This window comes from Pinus tabuliformis, chromosome 3_2 (assembly GCF_031772625.1).
Source record: "Pinus tabuliformis cultivar Carrire ecotype Pingquan chromosome 3_2, CPIR1, whole genome shotgun sequence".
In the NCBI taxonomy this organism is placed as follows: Eukaryota; Viridiplantae; Streptophyta; class Pinopsida; order Pinales; family Pinaceae; genus Pinus; species Pinus tabuliformis.
This window is the reverse complement of record NC_142302.1, coordinates 190,080,353-190,095,180: the sequence shown is the minus strand read 5'-3', so window position 1 is coordinate 190,095,180 and position 14,828 is coordinate 190,080,353. Positions and strand designations below refer to the sequence as shown.

The window sequence follows — 14,828 nt, the reverse complement described above, 5'->3', positions numbered from 1 at the left end:
AAATAAATCTATTATTACTAACGCCGTTCATCAAAGAGATTTGGGTGATTACTTTTACTGCAAAGTCAATGCAAATATCGTTATATTTAATGCAATCGTATCATTACTAATGAGTGAGGATCTTGTTTATTTTCAACTAAAAATAAATAATAATAGTCTTTTTCATTTTATATAATTCTTTAATGATCTGCTATTTATATAATTATCAATAATATTATATGCGCCCTTCAAATCCACGGCCATAACATTTTAAGCGAGAAAACAGGAAACATGTCGCGATTGAGCCCTTATTTGTGTCGTCTTTTGGGTTCATCTTATTTCATCTCTCGACTTTCACACTCGATCTCCCCATCATTCGCTACATCCGTTGGTGAGCACATTAACGTTCTCTTTTTTTCTATGGGTAAACATAAGTTTAACATACCTTCAGTTTGGAGGTAAGTTTGGAGCGACAAGACGATCAAAACCAATGCTTATCTCGCATTCAGTTTGGAGCGACAATACAATCAAAACCAATGCTATCAATGGTGGGTGTGATTTAACTTGGTAAACAGCACTGTACGCAACGGCAAGATGCAAGGATAATGTTTGAAATTTTAATCGATCACAGACATTTAAAAGAAACAGGCACCATGATTCAGACAATTGAAATAATATGTTTACTAAATATTTGTGACGCAGCAAAATAATAAAATTTGGCATCTTCTAAAATTCTTCATCGTTCATGCTCGGCCTTGTTACAGGTATTGACCACCTACCCAAATGGGATGTATAGTTGAGACATCGAATAACCCCTCTGCCATTGGCACCATCAGGAAATTCGATCACACTGATGCTGCCTGTATCAAGATGAATAGAGCTAATGAAAGCTTTTTCTAGCCCAAGACAATGACAAATAATTGCATTAAGTACTATTTCAGGTCCTACAACAACAACATTTCTCTCTGGGTTAGACCCATCTTTCTGAAGATTTCCCAAGTGCTCAGTCACACCATTCCAAGCTTCCTCAGTCCTGCTCCAAAATGTTGACAAAGTTTCTCCAAGGTTTTTGAAATCTGGATTCAAGTAGTTCTGCCATCTGCCTTCCTGAATAGCTTGTTTCTGCCGCTGACCCTGCCATGACACATTAGAAAGTTAAACAAACAATAAATTAAACGCGAAGTATTCAGGTCTCGCTGGCTTCAGATTAATTTACTTATGTACAATACAGCAATTTGAAAATATAGTTGCGGTAAACTCAAGCTCTTGAAGGTGATAAAGACCCAAAATCTGTCAGCATTATTGTCTATTTCGAATACATAGCCGTATCAAATCCAAACTAATAAACTCTAATTCAGTAACATAAATACACTAAGAAACACTTTCAGCCTACTAACCACTCAGCCATGTTCACATCTAGTCCAATACAGCCAGTATAATACTACGGAAATTACCAGCAATGCTTCCCAAGACATATCTCCAAGTTCATGCATTTGTTTTATTTCCACGTATCGAGGTGCACAATCTGCTCCCAAACAATCTGCAGCTTCTTGTACCTGCCAAATCCCAAAGAAGAAAATGACTTGTATTTGTTTTAATCAGACTGTAAAACTGTCCAGGAGCTTCTGCAACGATATCAAACCTGTCCTATGGCTGCAGCTGTACTAGTGGCGGCAAGTTGAGGGCTGCATAGTATCAAGCTCACCCTCAAGTCTAATAGAAGCTCTGCAGTTTTTTGAGACTACATATAATGACAAAGTGGCATCTAGTTAATTATCACATGGTTGGGTACAGCGGTCGAAAATAATCCAGAAGAAAAAGGCGAATCCACCTGAATCATTCCAAGCATGTTCATTGGCTCATCCATTGTAGCCGGGAGACTTTCCTGCAAATAAACGTATATTTGGAGGTGTCAGTCGGCTCTAAATAGACAAAACACAAAGCCATAGTCCAATGTTACTTGGGAGCGGGAGCGCGAGCGAAAACAGGAGCGGGAGCGGGAGCGGGAGCGACCATTTTCAGAAGCTCCCGGTTTGGGAGTGAATCCGGGAGCGATTTTTTAAAAATATATATATATATATTTTATATTTTTTAATTTTTGATACATATATGTTAACAAAAACATGTAGAATGATGAAATAGACATAAAAAACATAAATTGATCATTGAACCATATCACATCAATCATCTAGAAATTATAATCGTCATCAACCATGTCCACAAGTTAGTAAAATACATATTACAACTGCAACATATTGAGTCTTATAAATCATGATTCATCAAATTCAATATTAAAGTTTCAACTTCAAGCTTTCAGAATTGAAAATTCAATAACATTTATCATCATTGATCACCAAAGTTGTACTTGTAAGCCAAGTTTAACCATTACAAGAAGTAATATCGAAGATATTTCTAAGTCCTAACTTCTAACTGTTAACATGATATGAAATGTTAAAAATTTATAAAATGAAACATGAATAATGAGATGAAATGAAACAACTTTAGTCTTTCACAAAGCATCATATTCATAATTCACAATCATTACCGATGAGTTATAATTGCCAAGGCCCAACTTCAAACTTCAAATTTTCATTGTCACAGTGATATAATGTTTACAAAAAATATCATAATGATATGAAAGAGTCAAGAGTCAAGAGTCAAGGACTCAAAACTCAACAGTTATGAAAACTAAAGTCTAATGAAACTAAAAAAGACAAGTAAACTGTAAATCTACATGTGGCCCTTGCCACGAGAGTCTCCAGGAGTATAAGCAGGTCGTGGTGGTCTTCTAGGAGTCTCCCGCACAGACCGACGACCAGAACTAGAACCTCCACGCGAGGGTGTCGATGGAGGTGGCGACAGCAATGGAACAAGACTCGGGCCTCGAGCACTGCTACTGGATGGTGGAGGTGGAGGTGGCATCGCTGCTGCAGCTGCTTCATTTTCATCCCTTACAAGCTCCTCTTCTAGTTCTTCAATATGTACAATGCCATCCTCCAAATTGTCGTCCTCAGGGTGATTGTCCCAAATTTTATATGTGGATCTTCATTAGCCCGATCACAGTAATGGCTCAACAACCTCAAGTTGTAGTGCACATAAACCAAGCTTTCTGCTCGGTTTTCATTGAGTCCGTTTCTTTTCACATTATGTATATAACTGTAGGTGCTCCAACACCTCTCTGCAGAAGAAGAATTTACAACCTGTGAAAGAACTTTTTTTTGCCAATTTTGGCAAAAGTCCGTGGCCGCCATATGTTTCCCACCATGTGAGAGAATCAAATTTATCTTTGTCGTCCATTGCATGGAAGTTACCATACAAACCAGTGCCACTGAAGTATCTGCCTATTTCAAGGCGCACAGCTGCACATTCCTCCCTGTCAGGCACCAACTTTTCTAATGCTTCCAGATATCCTTTAGTTACCTCTTGATCTAAATGGGGTTTGGTCCTAACCCCACCCCCTGCTGCAGGTTGGCCCAACCAAGATGTAGAGTAGTATTTTGGCGTAAGGATATACGCCAAGCAATGTAGTGGAAGGTTAAGCCTATTCCACCGTTCACACACACAATCATGAATCAGTTTGTACAAGTTGGGATCTCTATTATGAACAATGTCTTTTATTTCCCCCAACATGGTATCCATTTGCTCATACACCTCGCCAATCACTGGTTTGTCTGTATCTGCAAACCGAATCATGTGATAAATTGGCTTGGTGAAATCCAATACCTGCCTCACAGTTGTCCAAAACTGCCCATCAAGAGCGGCCTCCTCCACCGTTTCAAAACCTGCCATGTCAGCGACATTTGTAGCCCTTTCCTTTAACACCTGCCAATGTGGACTTGATACCATGCTAGCTAATGCCTCTCTTACCTTCAAAAGGCGCCTGAAGGTGAGGTAATAGCTACCAAATCTAGTCCTCGCAATCTTCAGCAACTCCAATCTCGAGTGACTGCGGAAAAGGCCATGGGTATTGCTATGATTTGTAATAAATTTTATCATTTGTTTTCCTTTCTTGTACAAATCACCAATCCATTGGTATTGTTCATTTTTTTTTTTGACAATATCATGCAACAGAAGGTTCAATGTGTGAACCAAACATCCAGACCAAAATATGTTTGGGTATTTATCCTCAATAATTGCTCCCGCTGCCTTACAATTAGGAGCATTATCAGTGATGACTTGGATGACATTGTATGGGCCAATACGCTCAATTGTTTCAAGTAATGCTTCTACAATGTTGATAGCGGTCTTGAACTTGTCTGAGTAATCATGTGCAGCTAGAAAGATGGGACCACTAACAGACACAGCAAGAACACTTATCAATGGCTTGCCTTTTACATTTGTCCATCCATCAGATACAATGGACACCCCATTGTCAGTCCAAGAACTTGTCATTTTATTCAAAGAATGTGATATTTTTGCTTTTTCATGATCAAGGCCAACAGTTCTTTCCTTGTCATACCCAGGGCTCTTGTATCCTTTAGGGGCATCATTTATGGCAGAAACCATTTCGTGCCAATAAGGTGAGCGTAGAACATTGAATGGTATCCCACATGCATAGAGGAACCTGTAAACTTTTGAATCCACATCATTCCTACACCCCTCATCAAGGAAATCTGATATGGTTCTACGCCTTAAAGATGATGACCCTGTGCCTCCATGTCCATATCCACTACCTTGGGAGGATGTTGAAGGAGTTCTTTGTGATTGTGAGCTTGGTTCAAAGAAACCCCTTGATCTTTTTGTTCTGTATTGGGCGTCCTCCTCTTCCTTTATGTATTTGGCTCTATCTGTTGTTGACACCGCTGCACAAGTTTTGATTCCTATTTGTTTCTCTCCATCCCATGGCCTTTTCCCGCAGAGGTGTCTTCTAGCACGGGTGTATGAACCTGTGTAATCAGTGTTGCAATGGGGGCAATGAAATTTAGTGGTTCCACCCCCTCTCCCTGTTTCAGCCCTATGAACATATTTCCACAATGGAGTTTGGTCTTGTTTAGTTTTTTGAGGGTCATGTTCACCCTCCTCCACCTCCTCCTCACTGGGGTTTTCACCCATTTGACTTCCTCCGGCTTCTTTATCCACCTCTTCAGTTTCAGGCCCCCTCCTTTTCCTACTCTCCACCACCATAATAACCATAAAAGGGACCAGGAAGAGGAAAATGCCAATAAATATCCCCAGGTCCATGGTGTTTGATGTTTGTAGGGTTTTGAGTCTTGAATCTGCAAATTAATTTAATTTATTGGGATTAATTAATTTAATTTATTAATTTAATTTAAATACATGATTTTTAAACAGTTAAACTCAAACAACTAAATTAAATCAACTAAATTAAATTCCTAACCAGCTAAACTAACTAGATTACTAAGTTACTTACCTCTGCAGGCTTGCTCCTTGCTCCTTGGCAGTTGCTCCTTGCTCCTCAGCACTTGCTCTTCGCTCCAATGCTCTTGCTCCAGCTCCAAACTTGCTCAATGAAGTGATAATGAATGTTTTTTGGCCCATTGGCCTTATAAAACAAAAAAAAAAATCTAAAATTTTTAATTTTTTCGGGTCCGGCAGATTTTTTTTCCGCCGAACCGCACCCGGCCTGGCTCGATTCGCTCCCGAAGCGTTTTTTAATGCCCGGGAGCGATCAGGGAGCGATCGCTCCCAGGCATTAAAAATCGCTCCGGGAGCGCTGAGCAATCGCTCCCTGAGTCGCTCCCTAACAGACCAGGGAGCGTAAATTTTTTTACGAGAGCGATTTTGGGAGCGCGCTCCCGAGCTGCTCCCGCCCGGAGCGCACTTCGGGAGCGGGTTCGAAGGGGGGGGCGCTCCCCCGCAACACTGCCATAGTCTAATAATTATCCTTTTTTCCCCGAAAGTTATGGAAATTCCGGTCATATTTGGAAGAAAAAAAATCTGAGCTGGATTTTTGTAAATCCAACTAAAAACAGTCAAAATTCATAATTTTAAGTGCCCCAGGCATTTTTGTTTTTGACTGAATCCATTTCCACCATCACACTGCATCTACAAGTTTTTTTTTAATTTTTTTACCCAGCCAAGTTTTTTTGAAATTTTTTTACCCAGCCACTTTGGCCATCCAGACAATTCCTCGACCTCAGTAGACTCAAAAACAAATACCAACACTGACACAAATGAAAATTATAGAAATAAAAGAGATATGTACAATAACAATTTTACACGTGAAAAAGAGAACATGATATCATCCACAAAGAAAGTGAAGATTTCTGATTATCATCACGTCATTTAAACTAACATTTTTGTAAAATGTTTCAGTGGAAGAGGAAGCATATATCGCTAGTCTGTAACTTCGTAGTCCCTAACGTTATTTTGGGATCGGATTATCGCTTGATTTTACTGGGCTTAAGCATGTAGCTGACTGCACAATTAATCAAGAAAAGTGATAAAAAGCATTAAACCAAAACTCATAGATTTATGGAGGCGTTGTTTAATGGATATTTTGTAGGGGAACTTATTTTATTAGATGTTAATTTTTGTTGTTTACAACGAGTTTTTGATTGTACATATAGATTTAGCACCCTGAGCATTAAGATTGTGGAGAATTTACAACTCAAACTTGTGATTCCAAGAAATCCTGGCCAGATTCTAAACAAATTAGCCCAGAAAATATGTCAAAAAAAACTTCCAAAACATAGAACAAATCAACTACCACAATAATATAACCTAAATAAGCCTTATGCATTGGCATGATATATACATGTTTGCAATATCATAAAAAAATTCTATAAATGTTTGCTATAATAATACTATTCTTCCAAGGGAATCTATCTGGATCAAGGTCAACCTAATTTTTAAATGGATGTGTAATATTAAAGAATAGAAAAAATAAATCAAAGCCAACGATTCATTGGAGCTCATAGGTCTAATCAGCCAGAGGAGCAGTTTGTTGTGGCCCGTGTTCATCATTGGAGAAACAACATTTGATGGTGATAGATGGCAGCCCTCCTGCCCTATGTTAGTCTTCATTGGAGCACCACAGGAAGACTATAGTGAGAAGATGTCCCTGAGTAGATGAGGAGCAGCAATGGGCAGTTCTGAGTTGTTCACAAACGGAGTTGTGAACAACTCGACAGGGGTCTCAATGTGTTGATGGACGAATGATCAACGAGAAAGCAAATTGGAGTCGAGATTCAGTGATCAGATGGACTTGGAGCATTGATAGAGACAGGTGCTACAAATCGGGAGTTGAAGGACCAAGCAGATGTGTATAGGGTACAACCAAGGCCGCTGTGAGGAGATTTACATCAACTAGGTGGTCAGAGTATCCTGTATTGGGTAGATTGGTGGTCATTACGACGAACACCAAGCCCTAGTTGTTGTATATCTTATATCAGTGGATGTATAAGGGTCATTATCCTTGGTACCGGAGCCCTAGACTATTTTATTATCGGTTTGATTAATATAATGAAATTAGGTTATTGTACATAATTTGTGTAAAAAGTTGTGTATATTTTGTGCACTAATAGATTTACTATTGTGTGTTGTTTCGTTGTGCAAAGTGGCTTCATTGTGATTCTTGGTTTGGTAGCGTCAGTGATTTAAGACTCTATCCTAGACACTAAGATAGTGGAAACACAGTGTCAGAGCTACTTTGAAAGGCCAATGTATCAGAGTGTGCACAGCGAAGCAACTCAAAGGGAGTTGGGATTGTCTAGATCATGGAGCAAAGGGTTCAGCTGAAAACATGGAGATGTGGTCTTGACTGGCTTGGTAGCGAGATTGGTTGGGAATTCTGGTGGATTGGTGGTGAGCTTAGTGAACAACAATTTGTTGTAGGGCGCGTTGTTGATCGTTGGGACAACTCGAGGATTACTTTCGCATGGACGAAATTGGTTTGATCGAGATTGCTTCATGCAATGGACTAGATATTCGCAGGTTAGAGTCTTCATCGGATCGCGATGTTGCATATCCAAGGTTGAAAGGTTTGCATGAGTTGAGTTTGATACAAGAGGATAAGTGCTTGCAACGCTAAGCCAGTGGAGATCGTGTAGGCTCAGAGGGAGTCTAGCTTCAGAGGGAACATCCCTATGGAGGTTTGGGATCTTCAGGTTCAAATGTGATGACATAGAAGCACTATCGAGATTGAACGGTTCATTCTACACAGTATGTTGCAGTAATGGACGTGAGATAAGGTAATGTTGTCGGAGATGTTGATGAAGCCTTCCTAGTGTTGGAAGTACCTCTCTCGTTAAGAGGGAGTGTGGATATTTGTAGCTTGGGAGGTACTCCAAACCCTAGGCTAGAGGGTTGTGGAGGAGTTGGCACACAAGTGTGGCTTGGCAGCTTGGAACCCAAGTGTTTGGCCAATTTAATGTCCTTAAATTGTCAATCATATATTATCAAACAGGGCAGGTATACTAATGAAGCACAGTTGCACTATATGTGCTAAAAGTTATTTGATGTCGTTATGTTCCTATTAGAGTCTAAACTTTAGAATTAGTGTGGAGATGGGATTGTTGATTATATTAATGTATTGATCCCTAAAGTTGTTAGCTAATCTTCTTTGGAATTATTCTCTATTGAATCAGTTTATGGATGATATGAAAGTGATTCTTACTGTTTTGGATTTTTGTCTTTAATTTTTATGTTGCAGTGAAATCTAATTTACTATGTGCAAGAGAGATTTATTCTATCAAACTGTAAATGAATAATGTCTGAATTTAATTGCTAAGGAGAAGACTCTCACTCTTTTACTTAATAAATTTCATCCAAACAAGGCATTCTGAACAGCAACTATGCTATGAAATAAAACAGTTGAACTACACTAAATAAAAAAAAAAACAAATGACACTGTACTAGATAAAAAGCAAATCAAATGGCAGAGTCAAGCTAGGTATAAAGCAAAAGAAATTGCTCATGCATACAATGATTCAATGGTGAACTCATCATACTGCATTTCTTCACACAAAACAGAGCATCTGTGATTGAGTAATAAATGAAATCTAAGTGCAATCGGTTAAAGACCTGTACTAGTCGTAGGGGCCCTCCACAAATCAGTTGACAATCTCCAATCAATGCAACGTATAGAAAACATAAAACCAAGTCTATTACTTGAAAAACGAGTCTTAACAAACTGTTCTAAAATATTACATAAATTGGCGCGCACCCAAAACACAAAGCGGCCATAGTTTTTATAATACTTCTTGGCATTACAGTATGAGTATTTCAAGCCTAAATATCTTTATTTCGATCAAACTATGTCGCTAAACAATCGATTTGCTATTCGGAAAAGCAAATCGATAAGATTTCGTGAAAACTCGGATTTTGTTCTGGTGACAATCTTGTAGTTGACTTTGGGGTTGACCGTGTTATCATGCGACCTTCTTGATGAATTGGTTCGAGGGAATAGGAAGAAATCCACGAGGAGACTATTCCTTATCCATCTGTATCTTTCTTCATTGACCTGGAACTTCTAGACCCTGTGAACAATGGAGGCAGCTGCGGAAATCCGGATTAGCTGCAGAAACAGGCCAATTCCATAGCCAAATGCATACTTTAACAAAACAATAAGGTATATAGACAAATATGAAGAAGAAGACATCTAAATGCTTACCTATAACAAAACCTTGTATCGATTGCATTATTTAGGTGATAGGTATAGGAAAAAGGGAAGAAATATAGGCAAAAAAGATGTCAAGGTAAGACAGTCCTTGGACTCTACATTCCCCCATGCTGGAGGTTTTGTATGTCCTCATACACGTCATCATTGTCAGTCACTTGTGCCTTTTGATCATCACCTCCAAGATTCACTTTTTTCTTCTTTTTGGCAACCACTGGCATCCTTGGTTTTCTCATGAGAATTTTATATTTTAAGTTGATAATTTCTCTTTGCATTGCCATGTTTTCCTAATTCAGCTTTTTGTTCTTTTTGAACCACAAACTCAAATGAAGGATGAGATTGTCACTTTTTGCAATTTGGATCTCACTTTGTGCCTTCAATGCTTGATTTTCATTTTTGAGATATCTGTTCAATGTCTGCAGCTCAAAAATCTCTTGCTTTAAAACATTTGATGCTGAAGGTTCTTGTGGTTCATTGAATTGATTGCTCCCTTCTCCAGGACTTTGAATTGTTTCTTTAGTTGTTGTCTCTTTTCTTTCTAATGACTCTATGTAGTCATAAATCTCTTATTGAACAGGGTCAACACCCAGACTATGCACTGGGCTCCTTAGAGGCGAACTGCAAGGTGGTGGTGACACTCTCGGTGATAATTTTGGTGATCCTCTTGGGGAACCTTCAGGGTTTTCAGTTGGCTCATTTTCCTCGAGATCAATGTATTCCGTAGCTTTTGAGACTGCTTGTTGCACTGTGCTCAACCTTGTACTCCTCCTTAGTCTTCAGATCTGTAATCCCTGTGCTTTCCTTCTTTTGGTTTTTGTCTTTTCTTCTTGAGGAAGGGACCTGGTTTGTGATAAATCCTCTGTTCTTTTGCTAGCTTTCTTTCTTCTAAGATTTCCCTTTTTCATTTTCTGCAAAATATCCACTATGGGCAGTTCATCTTCTGATAATTCTGGTTGCTTCTAGGGTTCATATTCTTTTATTACTTCCATTGTTCTCTTTCTTCCCCTGACGGTCCTACTGCTGCTGGCTTGTTCGGGAGATCTTTCTTCAAAATGGTTTCTCACCAGAAAACTTTCCCAGTTATCCCCTACACTCTGAAGGTGGAACTCAACCAAGATCTTTATCAAGCCATGATGATACATGGTATTTTCTATAAATTGAATTTTCTTTTGAACGTTCATGGACATTTTCTTGAGACTATGCAAGAGATAATAAGGAAGATTCATCTGGTGATCTTCAAGAAAATGCATCATTATCCTAACATGGTAAAAATACATATATCCAAACCGACCCTCACAAGTGACAAATTTTTGAAGTATAAGTAGTAAATTCCTCCATTTACTTTTAAGGGTTGTACTAGGAATACCTTTCTTGAAGACAATGGTGTCCATATTTGGATTTTTCAAGAAGACCTTCCAATCTTCTCCATTGATTCCCCTGTTTTTGAAACATTTCTCTCTGCTCCTAGGCAATTCAGTAGCTTCTACGATTATGGACTTCGTTATGGTGATCTTAATGTCTCCTATTTCAGCCTCCGTTCCATCAAACAGCATGTCTTCGTCACTTCCCTGTGAAAACCATCGAATTTTTCTATGAACTGCAACCATTGTTTCTTTTGCAACAACTCACTGGTCTGAGGATATCCCTCCAAGAATTTCTTCCCTGCTAGCTCGGTTCGAACAATGACACCCATTATGGAGGATGCTTTGCCTTAAAGATTGGTTACCTTGACAAGAGAATGGTGTTGGTAGGGTCTCATTTAGTGGCGGAGGGACAGAGTGGCTATGAGAGTTTGGAGAAATGTAAGAACAGGTGGATTATAATGAGGGTTGTGGAAATGAATTTGACCGTTGGGGCGCATTTAAAATAATGATTCAGTGATTACTTCAGCAGATTCAGAATGAGGATGTGACAAGGTTTTTAAGTGGTGGATTATGATGTTTTTGATAAGCGACCATCACCCTTAAATTGTAATGATTTCGTTTTAATTTTTGGCAGTACTATGTCTTCTTAGTCATATATGCAATATATCAATCCCTATTGCTAAATTAAAGTAGCACATACCTGTGATTCACTTTGCTAACCTTATTTGTTGTTTTGAGATCTCCTACAGGTACTTTGCTCTGTCAATTGTCCTTCAATTCAAATCACCAAGTGTCCCTGTAGGCTTCAAAAAATTTATTAGGCTGCAGAAACTTGTCTTAGCTACAGAAACTTGTCCGAGCTGCGGAAAGTTGTTGATTCTACAACTGAGAAAAAAAAAAACTTTAATAAGGAACTTTGTTATTTTCTTTTTGAAAAGAAAATTTGAAGTGCCAACAAAAATTGGTTTTCAATTTAATTTTTTTGTATAAACATGCCAACAGCATGTTGGTTCTCATGCTTATACCCCCTTATTATTATTATTATTATTATTATTATTTAGTTTATTTTTTTTCAAGTAAAACTAAGTAAAATTTCTAAGGTGGAAAAGAAGAAGAATTCTTCTTGACCATCTTCAGTTCTGAATTATCTTGGAATATTTTAACATATTCTTCTTTTGTCAATGGCTTCTGGTAAAGTCTGAGTCGATGTCCATTTACTAAAAAAGGGATTTTCTCTCCATCAATAGTCTTCATTCTAACTGCACCATTGTCAAAGACACTTTCAACTTCATAAGATCTCAGCCAGTGGGTTTGGAATTTTCCTTGAAATTTTTGAACTTCAAATCAAAGAGTAATGCCCAATCTCCTAGATGAAATTTTCTTTCTTTAATGTACTTATCATGCCATCTGGATCTCTGTTGTTGAACTAGGCTAATTCTTTGGAGGGCTTCTTGTCTAATTTCATCAAACTCATTAAGTTGTCTCATCCGTTGCTTCTGTGCTTCTGATAAGTCAAGATCTAACTGGACTACTGTCTTATAGGTCTGGATCTGGAATTCTATCAGAAGCAAGACTTGCTTCCCATAAACGAATTCATAGGGAGTATGTCCTATTGTATTTTTCCATGTTGTTCTATAGGCCCATAAAACTTCAGGAAGCTTTTCTACCCAGTCCTTTATGTGTAAATGTATAGTCTTGGTAAGGATTGCTTCAATCACCTTATTTGTGGACTCAACTTTTCCATTGGCTTGTGGATGGTATGGAGTGGACTTCCGATGTTTGATCTTGTACTGCTCCACAAGTTTCTGCACTAATCTGGATGTAAACTGTCCCTTAATATGTTACAATTTCTCTTGGAACACCAAAACAAGTGAAAATATCCTCAAAAAGAAATGAAACTACAACATTTTCAGTAGCAAAAGGGAGTGCTTTAGCTTCTACCCATTTAGTGACATAATCGGTACATACCAAAATATACCACTTTTGCTTTGAAGGTGGGTTGATTGGTCCAACAAAATCTAGTGCCCACTTTTCAAATGGTTTGATGAGTACCTATGGTTGCAGTGGCATTTCATTTGAAATAGTGGGTTTGCCCATTCTCTAACAGCTATCGCATCTCTTAACATATTCCTTGGTGTCCCTGAAAATGGAAGGCCAATAATATCCTAAAAGCAAGATTTTATAAGCAGTTCTTCTGTCAGAAAAATGTCCTCCACATGGCTCATCATGGCAAGCTTTAAGTATTTCTGGTATTTCATCCTCTCGAACACATCTTCTGATGATGAGATCTGGTCCTGTCTTGTATAACTCTTCATTTATCCATGAATAAGATGTGCTATTGTGGACTATTCTCCTCTTTTCTCTAGGAGACAAATGAAATGGCATTTTTCCTGTAGCTAAATAGTTAGCAATATCTGCATACCAAGGTGATTTAGTAGATACTGCAAAAAGATATTCATCAAGAAATTTATCCTCTATAGGTTGATCATTATTATCATTTTGAATTCTAGATAAAAAGTCGGCAATTGTGTTTTGTTTTCCAGGCCTATCTAGAATGGTTATGTTGAATTCTTGTAACAGTAAGAGCCATCTAGTTATTCTTCCATTAGTGACTGATTTATTCAATAGGTATCTAATAGCAGAATGGTTTGTGTGAACAAAAGTTTCGTAGCCAGTTATGTAATGTCTGAACTTGTTAATGACATGAACTACAACTAAAAACTCTTTCTCAGTTACAGTGTAATTCAACTCTGCAACAGTTAAATTTTTACTAGTATAATAGATTGCATAAGATGTAAGATCTTTTTGTCCTAACACAGCTCCTAAGGCTAAATTTGAAGCATCCGTTGAGATATGGAAAGGCAGTTTCCAATTAGGTCCTTTTAAGATAGGTGCTTCAGAAATTCTCTTTTTCAAAGTTTCAAAGGTAGCTTGACATTCAGAATCCCAACTAATTCACAATCCTTAATAAGCAATTTAAATAGTAGAGATGCAATTTTTGTGAAGTTTTCTCTGAATCTTCTATAATATTCAGTAAAACCAAGAAAACTTCTAACATCTCGTGGACAATTTGGCACTGATAACTTAGAAATGACTTCAACTTTAGATGAGTCTACCTTAATTCCATCTCTTCAAATATGGTGACCTAAAACAATTCCTTTGTTAAACATCATGAAACATTTTTCATGGCTTAACAAGAGATTTGTTTCTTTACATCTTATTAATACTTTTTCTAAATTTTCTAGTGCTTCATTGAAAGAATCCTCATAAACTGTGAAATCATCCATGTACACTTCCACACAATCGTGAATAAGATCAGAGAAAATTCTAAGGACTACTCTTTGGAATGTTGCTGGAGCATTGCATAATCCAAAGGGAAGTACTCGGTAAGCATAAGTTCCCCATGGACAAGTGAATGTGGTTTTATCATGATCTTCAGGGGCTACCTGAGTCTAGTTATATCCACTGAACCTGTCCAAGAAGGAAAAACACTTTTTTCCTGCTAATGTGTCTAAGACCTGGTCTATGAAAGGTAGTGGAAAGTGGTCTTTTAATGTTGCTTTATTTAATTCCCTGTAATCAATGCATACTCTCTGTTTTCCATTTTTCTTTGGAACGATTACTAGGGGTGAAACCCACTGACTGTCGGATATCGGGTCGATGAAATTTAGATTTAACAACTTTTGCAATTCCTCCTTAACAATTTCTTTTAAATTTGGGTTCATTCTTCGTTGAGGCTGTCTAACTGGTCTTGCACTCTGTTCAATGTAGATATGATGTATGCAAGTTTTAGGATCAATCCCTCTCATATCAGTGTATTCCCATGCAAAAGCAGAAGAATGTTTCTGTAAAACTTCTATCAATTGATTCTTTTGTAATTCTTCCAAGTTTTCATTAACATTCAA

General features: G+C 37.9%; 1 protein-coding gene across 2 annotated transcripts in view; it reads right to left on the bottom strand.

Annotated features, from left to right (window-relative positions):
• Nucleotides 1–571: 571 nt before the first annotated feature.
• The window catches only part of LOC149180412 (phosphoglycerate/bisphosphoglycerate mutase family protein), a 219,899-nt gene continuing 205,642 nt past the window's right edge, over nucleotides 572–14,828 (bottom strand). Inside the window, exons 6-9 of one of the 2 annotated variants that reach the window (XM_089416119.1) lie at nucleotides 1,811–1,864; nucleotides 1,622–1,720; nucleotides 1,434–1,535; nucleotides 572–1,113 (exon numbers count right to left, since the gene is read on the bottom strand). In XM_089416119.1, the coding sequence (XP_089272245.1) occupies nucleotides 706–1,113; nucleotides 1,434–1,535; nucleotides 1,622–1,720; nucleotides 1,811–1,864 (663 nt within the window). In that variant the 3' untranslated portion in view covers nucleotides 572–705. The remainder of the gene's footprint in view (nucleotides 1,114–1,433; nucleotides 1,536–1,621; nucleotides 1,721–1,810; nucleotides 1,865–14,828) is intronic. The other variant, XM_089416120.1, reaches the window with a different exon arrangement.